Source organism: Agrilus planipennis, unplaced genomic scaffold (genome assembly GCF_000699045.2).
Source record: "Agrilus planipennis isolate EAB-ADULT unplaced genomic scaffold, Apla_2.0 scaffold278, whole genome shotgun sequence".
NCBI classification, from domain to species: domain Eukaryota; kingdom Metazoa; phylum Arthropoda; class Insecta; order Coleoptera; family Buprestidae; genus Agrilus; species Agrilus planipennis.
In genome coordinates this window covers 9444-23126 of record NW_020439104.1, presented here as the reverse complement: position 1 = coordinate 23126, position 13683 = coordinate 9444, and the positions used below count along the sequence as shown (strand labels likewise).

The window sequence follows — 13683 nt, the reverse complement described above, 5'->3', positions numbered from 1 at the left end:
TTCGATTTGATACCGTTAATGGATTGTTGAATATTTTTGAATTCCACTAAATGCAGTAATATACTACGAACAAGCGTGGTAAATGAATAGACATTTATTTATTTATCCTAAATTTATCTCTGATATCCTACACGTATGGGCTGAGCGGGCTATAGCCCAGAGCGGCAAAATTGTGGAGGTGGTAAATATCCCTTCACTTTAATGTAAAAAAATAACAGTAATAAATGCAGAATATGTCTTAACTCGATTTTTAAGTCGAATTGCGTTTTTCTTTAAACGCAATGACTTCTGCCATCTATTGTCAAACTTAATCAAACAATTAACGAAAAAAACGTCGAAAATGTACATTCGCATATTAATATCGCATTGCAAATATTTTAATATATGCATCTAACTGCAAGGCGAAGAGACAATTTTGGGTACTTAAATCAAAATAAAAAACTACCTCCAAATTCGTTAACTGTGCTTTCAATAGAAAACAATCTGACGAGAACTTTTTGATTGACTTTCTGCAACAGTTCTGTTATTTTCTATAACGAATATTGTATATGGTAAGAATGTAAAGTAATGCTGATGGTAGGAGAGGCCAAATGTAATTAACTCGGAGCGGCATTGAAAATACGCCACTCGTCCTGCATTTTTATCCTCCTTGTCCAAAAAATCTAAATATTAAAGTTGGCAATCCTAAGTCAGATAATCAGCAAAGCAGAAACGAGAAATCAGTTATATATCGCACGACTTTCATTTAAAGCATTCGTTTGTTTAAAAGAATATTTGGAGACACCAGGTATTATTTATCGATTAGGATCTTTGACTATTTAAGGTTCGTTACGCTACCGCATTAGACTGGTTTCTGTTAATGAGCTTCTTTTACTGCGTCGCGACGCTATTAGAATTCGCAGGAGTGCATTATTTTACTAAAGTGGGCAGCGGGGAAATCCCCATCGATGAAGATGAATGGGAAGATTGCGAGACCGAAGAGACAATAGGTGTAAATGCCGTCGACACCGTTGTAGAAAACTCCATTGGTGTAGGATACAGAATTGGAAGACGAAGAAGTTCAATGATTTGTCCTATTTATAACGTGAGTATCTGCTGGTTTGACAATAAAACCAAACTAACCCATCCGAAATTAAGGTAATTGTATAACTTTGACTCACAGATTGTTTTATTCTCAGAATATTCGAAATTAAGAGAGTGTTCCTGGCTCAAATTTCTGACAATATCACTGAAAATGTTTGATATAAAAATTAAAAATGATTACCTGTTTTTTACAACATTTTATATAAAACCCATTATAAAAATTTGCTTCGTAGTGATTTTTTATCGAGGTATAGAAACCTTAAAACGAAAATTTTGATATGGTTGCCAGTTCCTTGTGTAGCTTTTGCAAAAAAATTTCTACATGAACAAAATATCTGATTGTCGTAGGATGCAACTCTTAATAATTATAATAACCGAAGAACTTCCTTCACATCACACTCCCGGTCTCTTCCACCGGTCAAACTGACGATGGAAAAAACGACCCAAACCGAATTTCGTCTTCCAAAATGGAGACAATTCCTTTATTGCCTTATGGGGAACGACGATTTCAGAAGGCAACGACAACGAGAAGCAGCAGCATTGGGTAAAGGTTAAAATACAAAAAAGATAAATGCAAGGCTACAGATAAACCCGGACATTCAATCAGCCGATAACAGAATATCTTCTAGAATAAATTTATTTTAAAAATCATAAAACAGATGAAACCATAAAAAATGTACTCAAAATGTAGATATAAATAAGAACATGGATCTTTCGACTTATTAACAAATAATTTTTTCGAAATACAGAATATACGTAAGAAAGCAAGCGAAAGTAAATTAATTTAAAGGACTAGATTATACTATGCTATTGAAAAATAATACAATAATCAGCCCTTCCGGCTAATTTAGTAATTTTTTTCTCGTCGTAGCATCACAAACGCTTTTTCATGTACAACTATTTTTATTTACGAGCGCTTTTTCGTGTAGGGATTTCTTAATTAAGTACTTCATAAAATAGAGCCTCAATATGGAGTCGTGTCGATAGTTCGTTGGCTTCCCTAAAGTCTACATACATTCTAAGGTAATAATCACCTCTTTTGATTAATTCAGATATTTTCATTATTTTAATCAGTCACAGCATAATAGTACACTTATTTGAAAACACACTCACAATATCTTGGTACCAATAAATTCTACTTACTTTTTTGTATATGTAATAATAATCCCTTGTGATTAAGTTTACCTTCTCACAATTTTACGAGCCCTTCTTCGTTACTTTTAAAAGTTATGACTCCGTAGAACCTCTATTTGAAATCGCATCAAAAGTCCACTAGCGCCATTAAATTCTATGTGTTTTCTAATATTTTATTCACACATTTTGCCCGATTAAATAATTTACTTTTCGTCGTAATACGAGGGTGGATTGATAAGTTTCCGGCCTGACCAAGAAAAACAAGGTTTTAAAAATTTTTTTTTTTTATTTCTCAACATAATCTCCTCCAAGGCTGATACATTTCTCATAGCGGTGTTCCAGTCTATTAATGCCATCTCTATAGACTGATTCGTCAAGCTCCTCAAAATAACCATTTACAGCTTCGATTACTTCTTCATTGTCCACAAATCTCTTACCGCCAAGCCATTTTTTGAGATTAGGGAACAGAAAATAGTCACTCGGGGCTAGGTCTGGAGAGTAAGGAGGGTGCGGCATCAATTCAAACTTTAGATCGTTGATTTTAGCCGTCGCAACGATTGACGTGTGCGCTGGTGCGTTATCGTGATGAAACAAGATTTTTTTCTTCGCCAGATGAGGTCGTTTAATTTTCACCTCGTGGCTCAAACGTTGCAATAAGTCTGCGTAGTATTGACCAGTGATAGTATTACCCTTTGCAAGGTAATCAATGTATATAATACCTCTTGCATCCCAAAAAACAGTAGCCATAACCTTGTTCGCCGAAAAAATTGTTTTTGCCTTCTTTGGAGTTGGTTCCCCTGGTCCAATCCACTGTTTAGACTGTTCTTTGGTTTCAGGAGTGTAGTGGTGGACCCACGTTTCGTCAACGGTTACGAATCGACGCAAAAATTCGCTTGGATTACGCTTATACAATGACAAATTTGCGGTAGAAATGTTTTTTCGAATCAATTTTTGGTCGACTGTTAGCAAACGCGGCACCCATCTTGCACAGAGCTTTTCCATATGCAAATGTTGGTGCAAAATATGTTGCACACGTTCATATGACATCTTACAGGTCTCAGCTATCTCACGCACTTTCAATCTGCGGTCTCCCAGCACTATTTGATGAATTTTTTCGATCATATCTGGAGTTGTGACCTCAACGGGGCGTCCTGAGCGAGGCCCATCAGAGGTGCTCACACGACCCTTTTTAAACTCGGAAACCCACTGCTTAACGGTTGAATATGACGGGGAGGATGTCCCCAGTGTTGAGTCCATCTCTTTTTTAATTTCCTTCGGCGTTAACCCCTTCAAATAAAAGTATTTGATGACAGCACGATTTTCCTGCTTTTCCATTTTTACGAAAACCACAGAGGCGTCTTGTTCAGCGTGCTGTCAAACCTACACTAGCAAGGAGATCGGGCTGAAACTATAGCTACAAGCTATCCAAGGATGGTACTATAGAATGTCACCTCAAGGTAGGCCTAGTGGCGTCATCTCTTGGTTAGGCCGGAAACTTATCAATCCACCCTCGTATAAGGAGCGATTTTTCGTATCCGGCTATTTTTATTATTTTAGCCAATTACAACACAATAGGACATTTATTTGAAATCATACTCAAAATCGCTTGGCACCACTAAATTCTACGTACTTTTTGTACAGTAATCATCTCTTTTGGTTAAGTCACTGGCATTTATTTCCTCGTAATTACGAGCGCTTTTTCTTGGTCGGATTTTTTTATTAGTTTAAAATGTTGTGACTGAGTAGAATCTCTATTTGAAATCGCACCAAAAATCTGTTAACACCATTAAATTCTGCATGTTTTCTAATACATATTGCAATCACACATTTTGACCAATTTAATAATTTTCGTCACGTTTTTTCGTGTCCGGTTATTAAAACACAGTAGAGCCTTTATTTGAAAACACACCAAAAGTCTACATAGTTTAGAAAGTTTATGACTTCGTAATAGAGGCTTTACCACTTGTAATCTCACCAAGATTCATTAGCAACTCTAAATTCTACATACTTTCTAAGAAAATAATCATCCCTTTTGACTAATTCAGTAATTTTTATATCACGAGAGCTTATTCCACTAGGGATATTTTCATTATTTTGGGTAAGAGTCGAGTCATTATTTGGAAAAACACCCAGTCTCTTTTGACACCACTAATTCTACGTACTTCCTAACATAATAATCATCTCTTTTACCTAAATATTAAGTTAGCCTAATATGACGTAAAATTTAGAACCGAAAACGTTCAAATCACATAATCGACACGCTTTGCTTATGCAACGTTTATGCGACATTCTTATATGATGCAGAAATAAAATAGAACACTTGGTATTGACAATACTCCTACATTTTTTATTTTTCTTAATACTTGTATCGTTGCATCTTCTGATTTAATGATATGAATAATATCTACTGTTTTGTCCAAATCCACAATTGTTAATCGATAAACATGAGTGCTAAATTAATTTTCCAAGAAAATTTCACTTCCTGTTTGAGGAGTGATGCAAAATACCATGCATATCAAGAGTTCAAACGCACATACAATCTGAGAGAGTTGAATTATGTGAAATCACATACTAACTTGTGGTTTTATACAGGGGCGGCCTTAGCTACTGTGAAGCTCCGAACGGATAGATCATTGCGAGACCCTTTGCCTTTGTGGAATCAGTTTTAATGATGTTACTTGACGAGAAATGCAAAGCTATTAATAAATAAATTTAGAGTTTTAAAATTGTTTGTGGCTACGTAACCGGGGTTCTTACGCGAATGCGCAAGGCTCCGGTAAGTTGCCCTGCTCGTCACCTTCAAAGGCCGCCCTTAGTCTTACATTGTTATATGACCAACCCTTGGTTAATGCAAAAATATAATAGCCGTCTATATTCCTGATGATATGACTAATTCTTCTTATTGTGTAGTATTTACTAGATATAGTTAGAACGTTGAAAATTGGCATAGTCCGCAATAAAACTGTCACATTTACTACGTTTTTCATTCAACTTACTAACTACAGCAGAGTGATTGTTAACCGAACGCCTAGTTTTATTTACGACAGACATTGTAGGGAATATCGTATACATAAAAAAGAGATGTCGGTTAGGAATTGCAGCGAACACTAATAAAAATAAAGAAATAACATAACACCAACTGATGTGCAACAGATAGAGATGCAAATAAGCAGAATTTGAACATGTTACCAGCATCGGACTTTAAAGAAACTTCAACATTCTTCGACCCTAATTTTTGCGTACCTTTAACCGCTGCAAAGCTTACTGTTATCAGTTATCTCTTTTCTTTTTGTCTGTACTATGCAGCAAATGACTACAGTACCAAGTGGAAATCAGAAAGAAGATACATATTCTCACAGATAATTTATTGCGAGCTATGTCAATTTTGAACGTTCCAAGTATATCAAGTTGTTAATGCGTAAATCGAAGAAATGTTGACGAAAATCATATTATTCGAATGCCCGGGTCTCTGTTATAATCTTGTATAAAAGTACATACATTTGATAATAAAGCGAGATAGCACACTCATACAATCAAAATTCTATATCCACAAATGAATTATGCAGTTTTAAATTGCAGGTTTTAAAGACCACAGGTATCGTCATGTTAACAGCGTTTCGTATATTGATAGAGCAGCAAGGGTTCTTTTCCCAACCTCTTTTGGACTTCTAAATCTTTGTTATTGGTTTGTATACGTTCAATTTCAAGAAAATTTCGAATGGAAGGATCCTCCAGCAAGTTATTACAGTCATTAATATCAAAAATAAGAGTACAATATATAAAGGGTACCAAATACTAATTAACAGATAAGACCATGAGGCAAGGTTACGATATTAATACAGATTGTTAATGAAATGTAAAGAAGCGAAAATTCAAAAGAAATTAAGTCTTATTATTACTATAACATAACTTAGATACAGTAAAAAGTAATNATGAATGGAGAATTTGTTGGAGGTTGTGATGTAATGCTACAAATGCATCAGTCTGGTGATCTCATTGAAGAATTTGAAAAAGTAGGTATCAAGAGTGCTCTTTTAACAAAACATGAGAAAGAACAAAAACAGAAAGAGGAAGCAGAAAAGGGCAAAACTGAAATGTAAAGAAGCGAAAATTCAAAAGAAATTAAGTCTTATTATTACTATAACATAACTTAGATACAGTAAAAAGTAATATTTAAGAAAAAGTATATTATTTTCTTAATTTAATTATCCATTGAAACCCTTCACAACACTGACAAAGAACTACAAAGTTTTTCGTAATACTATTTTAAAAAGCCCAACACAGTAATGTGGTAAAAACGTTTTAAACAAAACTGTTGCGTTTCGCTGGAAATTATTTAAAAAGTAATTGAAAATTGTTTGTTTAATTCTTATGCAATATCCACATATTTAAGGGTGCTTATAGTGTGATAAAAGAAAGTGTTTGAGTGGTAGTATATCGCATTTGAAACAGCAACTTTATATTCTGTCTACTATTGTTAGTAACTTGCTCTAATTAATATGATTGTATTTAAGTATTTTATTCAAAAAATGGTTTCCAAGTACAATATTAGTAGCAATCGATAACGATTTAGTAAATACTTATAGAGTACATTAGTCAAAATTATGTTCAACATATCCCTCTGTAATAAATTTATCTTCAATACAAACCACTTCATTTAAAAAACCCACACGGAAAGTGTCCCAGTTATCCTAAATAGCATATTTTGCACATTTACTGCTTCGTACGCCTAAAAAATAACTTGACCATATATATATAAAAGTTAATTCGGTTTTAGATAAAGCAGTAAGTTAATATAATACCAAATAGAATAAAAGTAAACTAAAATCGCATTTTAATATCTTTTTCTAATGTTATGTAAAAATTTGCAGAGAAGTACCAACATATTTTAATGTTTAATTTTAAAAGTAGATCTTAAGTGACATCACGATCGCACTTTCTGCGTGTAATAAAACTTGTTGATTACACCCTATATATAATACCGGCAATGAAAGTCGATAAGGAAGACTCGCTTAAAAATATGGTTGAAAACCAGGCTGAGCTAGAATTTTGCTTTCCTCAAAATATTTTTAATTCGGAATAATGCCAGTCCTAGAGAAATAAGCAAAGTTATTTAAAAGGCTGCATTCTAAAGTATGTCTTTCCCATAGTTTAATGTAAATTTAATGTAAATAAATACAGATATTAACAGTAAGTTGTCTGCCATGATAGATTGTAAGCGTCTGGTTTCAGTAAAACAAGTTGTTTTTATTATCGTATTTCGCGAGTTTTTCCCGTTCGATTTAGTTGTTTAATAGTAAAATAGACTGTACCGATTATTTAAGAATATAGTTTCGTTTACGATTTGAGCAAAAAATGTCCACATGCATCGTTTTGCAGTTTTAACGTTTACATTATTTCTCTCCAGACATTCGCCGTTTATGTACGATATGCATCCCTGAGTATAATGAACAAGAAATAATTTTTTACACATCAAGGAGGAAGAAGACATACTGTAATTTATAAGTTTTAGGTAAGGTAAACATAATGTTAAAAATATAGCTATTATGGTGGCATTATTTTGCAATGGGAGTGTCAATTTAAAGAAAAAAGAAGAAGTAAATTTCTTTGTTGTCACCCTGATGTTGACCTTGACTCCTGTAAAGTTGACAAGATAGTGTTTTAACCTCTTATTTACTTTTTATAATTTATCCCGTTTTTAAGTTTTTCTAAATGAAAGGATAACTTTTATTATATTAATTTTAACCTTTACAGTGCAATAACCTATTTTAGTGACAGAATGGTTGTTGATGTGCCCCATAGACCATTTTTTATCAAAATGCAACCAACAGGAATGTCACCTCGAGAACTCTCTGAATTTGATGATTTGGCTACATCTTTAGTGCTAGATCCACATTTAGGATTCACAACACACAAAATGAATATTAGATATAGACCTCCAAAAGCCAACATCACTGAACTTAAAAATATTGTTAAGGAGTTTATACGAACACAAAATTATGAAAAAGCCTACAAAAAACTTGCTAGTGGTGAATGGATGCCCAGGTTAAAATCTAAAAATCAACAAAAGAGATTAGAAGCTCATGTAAGTTGTTATATTATTTCCATATTAATTTTTGCAGTCTATCAATTTTAAATAATTTAAATACTACTTTCTTATGCAAAGACAATTACTTTTATTTATGCACTTACATTAAAAAATACTTCCTGTGATTATTTTATAAACATATATCATTTATGATTTTTCATTCATATATGAGTATTTTAAGTTGTTTATTTTAATAATAAAATACCTTAATATGAATGTTTTTGCTTAAAATGTCTTACACTAAACTTTAATTATTTCCTAATTATTTACCTATTAAACCTTGATTAATAAGAACTAGGTTATGTCCCTAATATATTTAAAATATTNTGTAAAAGTCCAAGTTGTATAAATAATGTCAGTCTTTCGTAAAAATGTCACCTTTTCCTTTGCAATTTTATTGCACATAAATTTTCTGTTAAACGAATAGATTTTGTTAAATCCGCTATAAATTCTTTATAAATGGCTATTCTTATTACTTTTTAGTTAATTAATGGTATACTTTTATTAAGTATTTTCTTTTTATACTTTTCAATTATTAACCAGTAACTTTAACAAACATTAAAATACGTTCTAAATATTTATTTTATTTTAAATACAATCACAAGAAACTGATCAGTAACATTACATTTAAAAAAAATTATAAAATTGTTGCCAATAAGTTTTCTGTATTTACCTACAGGTCTATCGTTATTTGAGAGTATTTGATAAAGAAAGCGGCTTCGTTATAGAACCCTGCTACAGATACTCTTTAGAAGGAAAAAAAGGGGCAAAAATATCAGCCACAAAAAAATGGTATAAAAACGACAAAATCGAATGTCTTGTTGGTTGCATTGCCGAATTAACGGAAGAAGAAGAAGGGATGCTTTTGAATCCGGGAAAAAATGACTTTTCTGTAATGTATAGCTGTCGTAAAAATTGTGCGCAACTATGGTTAGGACCAGCCGCCTTTATCAATCATGATTGTCGCGCAAACTGTAAATTCGTTGCTACAGGTAGAGATACCGCATGCGTGAAAGTTCTAAGAGACATCGAGATAGGAGAAGAAATCACCTGCTTTTATGGTGAAGACTTTTTTGGTGACAAAAATTGTTACTGCGAATGTGAAACTTGTGAAAGACGAAGTACTGGGGCATATGCGAAAGATAAAGAAGAAAAAGAAGAAAACGGTTATAGATTGCGCGAAACAGACAACAGGATTAATCGTATTAAAAAACAATCGGGAAAAAACGGTTTGGATCACTGTAATGGCCACATGCGCTCTTTGGAAAATTCAGCAAAAATCATAACTCCTTTGAGTTTCAAAGAAATGCGTCAGAAAGGGCTAACGAAATACGATGCGGAATTGTTAATAGCTCAGGGTTGTCAATTTTCAGACATTAACGAATTTCAACGGAAGGATAGAAACTCGATTTCAAGCTTGAACACGTCAAATTCAAGTACAGACATTTCCGAATTAAGTGCAAATTCCACGCGATCGAGCTTAACCCAAGACAATTTGGTTTCACATAGCTTGCAACAAAAATGTTCTGTGATAAATAATGTAAGTACTTCAGGCGAACTTAACTCGAGAGTGACGCGATTGCAGAAACGTAACGCTCGACAAACTAATCAGGAACTTAGTCCTAGAAACAGTTCGACCCGCTTTAACCTTCTGGATGACATGCAAAGTAATGCTAGTACCAGCACGGTTTATAGTGACCAAGAACACGTTTCTGATGGCGTAAATCAAAACAAAATGTTTAATGAAATACAGGAAGGTTCGAAAGTAGGAAATATCGACGACAGCGATTTAGGTATTACATTGCGAAATCACAAATGTTTACGGTCACAAAAAAACATAAAAAGCAAAGCTGAAACATCCCATAAAAATGATCTGCAAACTCGAAAGTCTTCGAGGAACAGCCATGTTACTTCGAGTTCTTCAATCCGTACTACAAGATCTTCAGCACGTCTATCAACCCGTAGCAATAGCAATGCTGTTTCAGAACACTCGGAAAGTGTAAAAAGTGATAACGGCAAAGACGTGTACGAGTTCGACGAGGATGACGTCAAAACAGATCTTGACAATATACGAAAGTTTAGCCGTAGAAAAAGTATTAGTGAAAAGGACGAGTTGAAGCCAACTACAGCGGACACTTTAAACAATAAGACTGAAGACAACAACACTACTGCCGTTAATGATAATAGCGAAAAAAGTAACGAGGACATTCGGAAAGAAGAAAGTGTTCCAAAAATACAAAACAATAATAAAAAAACCGAAGAGAACATAGTGCAGCAACCTATAAATTTAGAAAAAACGCCGGAAAAAAGTGGTCATTTAAAGTTGACTTTGCGAATGAAGCGTAGTCCTGTTTTGGACGAAGTTATCGAGTCGGGAAACAGCCTGAGTGAGGACTGTTTTGAACCCGAATACGAGGTGCTGCGTGTAGAAGGAATGGAAAATCCTTTAACAAAGTATTCCCATAGGAAAAAAAGGCACAAGTGTAAAGAACACAAACGAGAAAAACGAATCAAGGGGAACGAAGGCTCCCTGCAGCCTCCAATGAAACGCTTAAAGTTGATTTTTGGAAATGAAAGTCATACTATAGATATCCCGTCCATCCCTAATGACTAGTAAATTATGCAGGATATAAATATAATAGATAATATTAAATTTGAAATGGATTGAGGAATCTGGTATTTATAAATTAACAATTTTATTCTGTTTATGCTTGAAATACCAATAATTTATCACTTTCTTAAGCAGGCTTACATTTTCTTAGAACGTGAAGATATTAGACTAATTAGTACTATTTATTTAAAACAAAAACTACACTACTTATAGGTATTCAGAAATTAAGAAATGAAGGGAGCGCATTCCTGTAAGTAATTTTTAAATTAAGTTTCAGCATAAATCTAAAAAAATTACCTTTTAATGAATATTAAAGACAAAAAATTTTTATGAAAAAGTACAGCATTTTAAAGGAATTAAATCAGTATTTTATGTTTTCTTTTTTGTATTGAATAATTTGTTTTATATAAAGGCTATAAATTGTTCATTGCAGCAGTTAACAAAAATATTTGTGAATAGTGTACAAAATGTGTTAAATAAGTTAAATTAAAAACATCTGTGGCATACAATTCATCATCTAGATGTTTAATTTAGCACATATTTTAATTCCTAATTAGGAATATTAAAAATCTGAATTATAAAAACCCAGATCCAGATCTATTACTAGTAAATCAAAGGGAAATGTATTACAAAGAAAAAATTTGCTTAGAACTAAATCATTATTTTTTCTGATGTAAAAACATTTTTCAAATGGAGAAAATAGATGACATGCTAGTTTCAACTTCTACAGATATGATGTATAATGTAATCTAATTTTAGCATGTGAAGTGAAACATTTTAATATCCATTATTTTCAGGTCCATGGCAAAATCGTCTTGTTTGGTAATAATCGTGTTCTATATTGTCTTAGCATTTTTAAGGCAGATTATATGATAAGTTTCAATTAAGAGGAGTAGAAAATTGAATAGTAACTCATTTAAATATCATATTTTGTTTATTTTATTTTCACCCGCACGTCTGTAAATAAATTTGTAACTGATTGCCGAGACAGCTTTTCTCAAATATTTTCTTACACAAAGATACCTCAACTTTCGTTCATAATTATTAGGTAATATTCGCTAAATACATAAGTGTAAAAAAAACGCAAAAAAAAACAACTGTTAAACTGTTAAAGATTTATAGTTGTATGTGAGAAAAATTTTGATGATAAGGGACTGTGTCCTATAAATGTGTAATTAATTGTAATTAAATCGTTTAATGTACATTTGTATCAACTTTTTGTACACACTTGTTTATTATAATTTCCTCGCTGATTTCCGTAGGTCATTGATTAATTACTTCACCACTTCATACACTGTATACTTTTAAATGACCACAATAAACTTTTTTAATGCTGTCTTGAATGAATTAATGCATACTATATAGCAAGCATTAGGAAATATTAGTTTGATAATTTGGAAGGTTTTTTTCTTGGTTGTATGCTTCAACTTCAACAAAAATAGAAGTTTTATAATGATTACATGTTTATCAAATTTAAACTTAATTTCAAATTCCGCTCTCAAAAGTCTACTACCATAGATTATGAAAATAACAAAGATTCGTGGATCATAGTTTATCACCTATGGTTAATCACAGTTTATGGACTTTATGGTGTGTTATGGTCATATTTTAGGTTAAAATTTCATAACCGGACAAATGGTGATTAATAAATAAATAACATGGATAAATTTGGTAGAAGTTTATTAAAAAATTATGTTCAAATTGCAAGATTTTACTCAACGAAATCAAAAGAAGAAATAGATAAATTGGTGAAAGGTAAGAATGTAGTAGTTTTCATGAAAGGGGTACCAGAGGAACCACGGTGCGGATTTAGCAATGCGGTAGTACAAATATTAAGAATGCATGGAGTTAAATATGAAGCACATGATGTTTTAAAGGACGAATCTCTACGGCAAGGTAGTACTATAACGAATTAGTGGTTGTGTGCTGGATTACTTTCTACATTTGTAGGAATTAAGGAATACTCTAATTGGCCTACAATACCACAGGTTTATATGAATGGAGAATTTGTTGGAGGTTGTGATGTAATGCTACAAATGCATCAGTCTGGTGATCTCATTGAAGAATTTGAAAAAGTAGGTATCAAGAGTGCTCTTTTAACAAAACATGAGAAAGAACAAAAACAGAAAGAGGAAGCAGAAAAGGGCAAAACAGGTTGAATGTTTTAAAAGTGTTGTAAGTAGTTTAACTGTACATACTTATTATATTCTGTTTGAAAAGGGTAATAAAACCTATCAGGTTTCTTTTATTGATTACAATAACATTAACAAATAAACAAAAAATAATTTGAACAAAAAGACTAGTGGATACAATTGTTTATTGATTCCACTATAATTACTTTTCTACCCAATCCTTCTATAGGTGGTATTTCTTTTAGAGCTTTTCTGTTTTAATGCAGTTACAAGAACTAAAAGCCTTATCTCTTCATTTTTTGGGTAGTATTTAGCAAGCATTGCCTAATAATTATTAATAAAAATGTGGTGTGCAACAAAATATTAATGAAAGACCCCAGTAATATTATTTTGTACTGTATCTAATTGTTCGAAATGTGGTGTTATAGGCGGATGATGAGGATATCGTGGGTAGAAAAGGTTAGAAATGAAGAGGTATTAGAAAGAATAGGAAAACAGAGGACTGTGGAAGTCAATAAAAAATAGGCGAGATAGGTTGGTAGGACACCTTCTTAGGCATGAAGGTCTAGTCAGAGACATATTAGAGGCAGAAACAGGAGTTAGGAGGGGTAGAGGTAGACCTAGATTAGATTACT

At 32.7% G+C, this 13683-nt stretch overlaps 3 protein-coding genes and 1 long non-coding RNA gene across 7 annotated transcripts in view; all 4 read left to right on the top strand.

Annotated features, from left to right (window-relative positions):
• LOC108741458 (gamma-aminobutyric acid receptor subunit alpha-6) overlaps window positions 1-6090 on the top strand; it is a 44927-nt gene extending 38837 nt beyond the window's left edge. The window contains exons 8-10 of the mRNA XM_025977515.1: window positions 824-1084; window positions 1432-1627; window positions 5797-6090. Of these exons, the coding sequence (XP_025833300.1) occupies window positions 824-1084; window positions 1432-1627; window positions 5797-5972 (633 nt within the window). The 3' untranslated portion in view covers window positions 5973-6090. The remainder of the gene's footprint in view (window positions 1-823; window positions 1085-1431; window positions 1628-5796) is intronic.
• Window positions 6091-7257: 1167 nt separating this feature from the next.
• Window positions 7258-11203, top strand: LOC108741460 (histone-lysine N-methyltransferase KMT5B-A). 4 transcript variants are annotated; one of them, XM_025977510.1, is made up of 4 exons: window positions 7258-7350; window positions 7625-7729; window positions 7990-8302; window positions 8985-11203. In XM_025977510.1, exons 3-4 carry the CDS (start codon window positions 7997-7999, stop codon window positions 10917-10919), a joined length of 2241 nt encoding a protein of 746 aa, XP_025833295.1. In that variant the 5' UTR covers window positions 7258-7350; window positions 7625-7729; window positions 7990-7996; the 3' UTR covers window positions 10920-11203. The 4 variants fall into 4 exon arrangements, with proteins under 4 accessions (XP_025833295.1, XP_025833296.1, XP_025833293.1 ...); XM_025977511.1 differs by having other exon boundaries at window positions 7303-7407; XM_025977508.1 differs by lacking the exon at window positions 7258-7350 and having other exon boundaries at window positions 7417-7729.
• Window positions 11204-11254: 51 nt separating this feature from the next.
• Window positions 11255-12252, top strand: LOC108741463. The gene is made up of 2 exons (XR_001938506.2): window positions 11255-11660; window positions 11714-12252. It is a non-coding gene; the product is annotated as an uncharacterized LOC108741463 (long non-coding RNA).
• A 243-nt stretch (window positions 12253-12495) lies between these two features.
• LOC108741462 (glutaredoxin-related protein 5, mitochondrial) lies at window positions 12496-13159 on the top strand. The gene is made up of 2 exons (XM_018476284.2): window positions 12496-12812; window positions 12867-13159. The coding sequence occupies exons 1-2, from the start codon at window positions 12575-12577 to the stop codon at window positions 13073-13075; spliced, it is 447 nt and encodes a 148-aa protein (XP_018331786.1). The 5' UTR covers window positions 12496-12574; the 3' UTR covers window positions 13076-13159.
• Window positions 13160-13683: the final 524 nt, after the last annotated feature.